Here is a 5,972-nt window from a genome sequence, read left to right as displayed (position 1 = left end):
TTTTTATGAAAACTTTATTTTTTTATTTGCCTGATCATAAAAAGTCATCATCTCAATTGTGCCTGGAGTAGTACTATCCCCAGGTCATTTTGCACCCCATTTGAGATTTGACTAGCAGCGCTCTCCAGTTTGTAGGTAGCGGTACTGCAGGTGTACTAGTATACTACTGCTCCACTAGTTAAGCGGTGCTCATGTCTTGGGCTCTTCAATTTCTGAGAAATTTGCTCTCCTTGTTCTCTGCTTTCATGTTCAATGTGTATGGTAAGTGAATGTTGCTTATATGTAACACTTTGGTTGCAGATGAGACCATGATATTTTGATTCATATCATCCCTCGCCTAGGTACACTGAAATTCCACGGCACGCTAAGCCTTGTTTGGCTGCACATTGTATTTACCTCAATCCACTTCGACCCACGTGGACTAAGGTGGATACGGGTGCAGCCAAACAAGCCCTAATGTGGACGATGAGCGTGGAACATGCAACGATAGGTCTTATTCAGGTTACCGGATCCGACTACCATGGCCCACAGGGACCAATGATGTAGTACTGCCTGAAGCGCTACATGGAATTGATTGACCATGTCTTAATGTTCATCATCATAAGGAAATAATTATTACTGTAAAACTTGGTGAAGCGTGTTAACCTCTGTAGAGGCCGCGTCTATGTGTTATATAGCGCCCTGAGCTGACCAGGCAAACGTCTTGTACAGACTACAAACCAACATCCTGAAGATCAGCCAGAGTTTACAACATACTTATGTTATCTATATACTAACAACTAATATCTATCTTGTACAACAAACAATAATGTTGGCCAATGATCAAGTGTCGGTTCTTAGTTTATTACATGATATAAGAGATAAACACGGACACACAAATCTTCATTTCGTAAAGAAAACCATGTCAATATGTAATACTGGTAGTAACAAGATTCAAAGCACTCCTGAACAGACTTCTCTCCTGGTAGTAACAAGATTCAAAGCACTCCTGAACAGACTTCTCTCCCACTTCCATTATTCTTACATGCATGCATTGGCTAATTTTAGTTGAAGCGCCGACCATCGCCTTTGCTTCATGCTTCCTAATCAGTTCGTGTTTGTCTTGCTCTTGCCCATGTAGCAACAAGGATATATACTTTGTCGTACAACTTGTCCGAGAGTCGAAAGCAAGCAATTCTCCAGTTTCTCTTGAACAACAAAACACCAAATGCAATCCATGTACCAACCACGAAGCCACACCCGAGTCCAAGATAAAAGAATGGTATCCCATAACCTTCTTCAGTTCTTCCCAGGCCACTTTGCTTTGGTGCATGATGCTCACTCGAGCAATTGTTTTGAAGAGGATGTCCACAAAGACCGATGTTGCCAATGTACATAGATGGATACTCTGCATACAGGGTATCAAGCTGTACTCCCGATGGAATTCTTCCTATAAGATCATTGTATGATAATTCCAAGTAACTTAAGAACGTCAGATTTGACAGAGTGGCTGGTATTTCCCCTGAAAGCATGTTCCTCGAGAGGTCCAATGATTGCAGTGATCGCATTTCCCCGATCTTCTTTGGAATAACTCCAGTCAAGTGGTTCCTTGCTAGATTCAAATTCACAAGCGCATCAAGAACAACTATTTCTTCTGGAATTTCACCGGTTAAGTCGTTTGAAGATAAATCAATGCTCGTCATACTTGTGTCCACAATTCTTTGAATGGAACCATAGTTCAATTCCTGCCCCTTCCAGTCCGTAGACAAACTATTAAGATGAGAATAAATTATGGCAACGCCGTCATAACAACCCATCATGGATGTGTTTGTCATAAATTTAAGATTTGATAGGTTGATCGGCAGAGAGCCTGATATTTTATTGTTATTTAGATCCATGTACTGAAGGCAAGAAAGGTTTGTGATGTTCATTGGAATGCTACCAAAGAACTTGTTGTGACTTAATCGTATAACTCTTAATGATGTAAAGCTTCCAATCCACATTGGCAATCTTCCAGAGAATTTGTTCCAAGACAAATCTAGGAAGTGCACATTTGTCAATTTTTGCAGAAAAGACGGGAACTTTCCTGACAAACTATTGTTACTTAAGGCTACAAATCCCATAGATTCCGTTACCCCGAGGCACAACGGTGGTTCTCCCTCCAAAAAATTGTTGGATAAGTCCAACACAAATAATTGCTGATATTTACAAAAAGATTCAGGAATACGACCAGTGAGTCGGTTGGAGAACAAAGACAACGATTCTAGATTGGCGGATCCAACAGCAGAGTGACCAGTGAGTCCTGACAAGAAGTTATTGGACAAGTCCAAGGTCTGTATGTTTGGTGGCAGTGTGGGCATCTGACCAGTTAATTTGTTTGAACTGAGGTAGAGTTCCTGAAGTGACATGGAGCCCATATCAGCCGGCAAAGTTCCGTTGAGTTGATTGTTGGAGATGTCCATGAACCAAACATTTGAAAAGCCATCGGAGAACCATTGTGGAATCCTATCAGCTATACCTGCACTCGAGATATCAAGGTGGGTGATGTTCACATTCCACTGAAGCCACCCAGGAAACAGTGGGCCCATCTGACAGGATGCAAAGGATACATACTCTAATGTAGATGGTGGTTGCCAGTCCGAGCTGATCTCAATCTTGAGGGCATTATATGACAAGTCTATATATTGCAAGCTCCTTGCACTAGCAAAGTGTTCCTCAGTTATCGTGCCATCCAGTTTATTTGTATATAGATCCAGATGGGTCAGATTACTAAGCTTACCAATCTCATATGGAACATGTCCTGTGATGTAGTTCCCACCTAGATCCAGAACAACCAAGCTCATGAATTGCCCTATCCATCTTGGTAACATCCCGGTTAAATGGTTCCTACCGAGGTCCAATTCTTGCAATTTGTTGGGTGAACATCGAGGTAGATTCCTAAACAGCTCAGCTACGTCACCATATAAGAGAGTGCATTCAAGGTTCAGGACCTCCAAATTGCATAGGTTCTTAAGATTCGTGATCATGCTGCGCATGTTCTTGTCATCATCATGATAATCATAAAGACAATAATCATTTGAAAGATCAAGGACTTGAAGGGATGTCATGTCTCCAAGAGCATCCGGAAATTCACCGTACATACTAGTGTAGCTGAGATAAAGGAATCTAAGGCTTGTTATGTTCCAGAACCAGCTGGCCACCATTGGATGGTGGAAGGAGTTCCAAGAGGCATCCAGCTCCTCGAGATTTGTAAGGTTCAGGTGTGGAAGCAACAGGTTTGCGCTTGCAAGATAGCAGAATGAAAGATGGAGGGCCCTCAAAGAAGGAAGCATATTCATGACACGAGGCCAATCCGCTACTGTGCTGAGGTTCACTCCGTTCAAGTTAAGATATTGTATGGAAGGAATGTGTGTTAACCATGAGAGATCCATCGAGTTCATGCCTCCCATCCAGCTGGAAAGATCTAGATACTGCAGCCTTGACATGTTGCCAAGCTGGGGAGGCACGCCACCGTAGAACGGTATGTGAGAGAGGTTAAGATACTTGAGATTCTTTAGAGAGCCCAAGAACTCGGGAAGACGACCCGTTGGCCCTGCTAGATCATTCCAGCTGAGGTCAAGGTGCTCTAGGTGATCCAGAGCAAGCAAAGAAGGACTTATCTGGCCGGCCAAATCTGGTCCAAAGGTGCTTCCACGTCCAAGTCGAAGCTCGTGGACGTGGCCAGTTCGGTTGCTGCACCGGACGCCTCTCCAGCGGCAGCAGTCTTGCTCGTCGTGGCGACCGTCTCGCCGCCACGAGCTGAGGACGCCGCCAGGGTCGCTGGTGACGCCGTGCTTGAATGCCAGCAGGGCGTCCCTCTCGTGTGGTATGCAGCTCGGGCTCTCTCTGTTACCACCGGCGGCTGGCTGGAGCTGCTGCTGCGTGGCGAGGAACAAGCAGCAGCAGCAGAGCAACACGAGCATGGCAGCAGCTAGGCGATGCATGGTGGCAACCATCGACAATAATGTCGCTATGGTGGCAGGATCAGTTCTGGAGTCAGAGTGGATCCGTTCTGGAGTGAGAGTGTTATTATTATAGACGGATGCAGAGGATACTGCAGATCGGTCAATTGACCGTGGACTGAGGTCGTCGCCCGGTCACCTTCCGTGTAGAAGCGGTCAGGCATCTGCATGAAGGCCCACGCGCACTCCTCCGACGCGGATTGGATTGGGTGGGGAAGGCGGCTTGACTGCCTCTACAGTCCTCCGTCGGCCGACTCGGCCAGCGTCCCGGTCGTGGATCGGTCGTCTCATCGGCTGACCGACGACCTCAGTCCAGGGTCACCTTCCGTGTAGAAGCGGTCAAGCGTGTGTCAGTGTGGTCATCATCGATTCGATTATTGCCTCTGCCTCTCATCCCCTCACAAAAGCTTACTGTACATGAGTAGAGTACTCCCCCTCGTGCCAAAAGAAAAGATGTTCTCACCTCTCGACAAGTTAACTTTTTTTTTTAACTTTGATCAAATATATATAATAAAATATTAATATTTATAATACATAATTAGTATCATTAGATAAATCCTTGAAAGAGTTTGACTTTTATAATAAATTTATTTGGAGATATAAATACTGTTAATATTTTCTATAAATCTAGTGACACTTAAAAGAGTTTGACAGTATGCGTCCCATAACGGACGGAGCAAGTATACAGTACTAGTTGATTGATTGATTTCTCGACGCATAAGGAAAAGCGCCACGCTGATGGCCTCCGTGTTGCACCCCGTCTACGCGGAGAGAGGACGCTAATTGCTTGGCTTGGGTGCCTCTTCTCCATCTGTTTGTTTCTATGGTCGTCAGCAATGTTTCCTGTACTGTCTTTTTGTTTACTTAATTAAGGTGTATGTTTATGGTAACAACCATCATGCTGCTGACTATAATTTTAATTTTTACGTCTAGTAATAAAGTAAATCTCAAATGTGTCTGGACTACTGCTGCATCTCAAACTCATTATGCACCCTATTTTACTGGCACCTCTCCAGTCGGCCACACTATTTCGCGAACGCTCACTACAGCCGAATCCAGCGAACGGTTCTCCGACATGCAGACTTTCCTTTTCAGGAAAACAATAATTACCGCCTGTTTCTTTTTACAGAAGGTGGGCGCCCGCTTCTCTTTCTCCTTCATTTTCGGCCGACGCGCGCGTTTCTTTTTCTTTTCGCGCGCGAGCGCGCAGCCAGTTTCCATTTCGCGCGGTCGTTCTCATGGGCTCGCAAATTTTCTTTTTTTTTTTCAAAGAACCGCGCACGCATAACTTAGATATCTGGGTTACATAGCATAACTTGGAAGAATAACTTAACTTTGCTAAGTTATACAACATTACATTTTCTTTTTGCACCAAATTTACACTTTGAGGACAGCTGTGAGAATAACATTCTCTTTAGGTTCACATTTCAGCATTTTTTTTCTTTTCGGAAACTAATCATCCGGGAACATGGAAAAAGGGTTTAAAAAAGGGTGGGGGAGCAAAATAAAAGTAACTTTTACAACCTATACTACACAGCAAAATCCATAATATTATGCAAACTTGCAAAACGAGTTAAATAATAACTTTCATAGCTTCTGCAACTATGATAGTCTTAGCATCTATGTAGTTATGACATTGACGATATCTCTTACTTCAATTGAAAGATATGCAAAATATTTAATATTTAAAATAACAAATAAACAACAAAGTTCACAACAAGAAAAAAACATAAAGTAAATAGCAAAAATAAGATGAGTATCTAATATAGTGTGATATAAAATAAAACTCAGAACAGTAAGTTAATTAAATAAGTTAGGTAGCATACACATGAAAAGACATGTTAGTTACATAACTCTGAACAGTAAGTTAATCAAATAAGTTAGGTAGCATAGACATGAAAACACAAGTTTGATAGATAAGTTTGTATAGTAAGTTAAAAGTAAGATCAGTATCTAGCATATTGTGATATAAAATAAAACTCAGAACAGTAA

At 42.8% G+C, this 5,972-nt stretch overlaps 1 protein-coding gene across 1 annotated transcript; it reads right to left on the bottom strand.

Annotated features, from left to right (window-relative positions):
* Window positions 1–666: 666 nt before the first annotated feature.
* Window positions 667–4,004, bottom strand: LOC136481383 (receptor-like protein EIX2). The gene has a single exon (XM_066478736.1). The coding sequence runs from the start codon at window positions 3,972–3,974 to the stop codon at window positions 1,083–1,085; it is 2,892 nt and encodes a 963-aa protein (XP_066334833.1). The 5' UTR covers window positions 3,975–4,004; the 3' UTR covers window positions 667–1,082.
* Window positions 4,005–5,972: the final 1,968 nt, after the last annotated feature.

The sequence above is a fragment of the Miscanthus floridulus genome, chromosome 9 (genome assembly GCF_019320115.1).
Source record: "Miscanthus floridulus cultivar M001 chromosome 9, ASM1932011v1, whole genome shotgun sequence".
Lineage (NCBI taxonomy): Eukaryota > Viridiplantae > Streptophyta > Magnoliopsida > Poales > Poaceae > Miscanthus > Miscanthus floridulus.
This window is presented reverse-complemented; position numbering and strand designations above follow the sequence as displayed.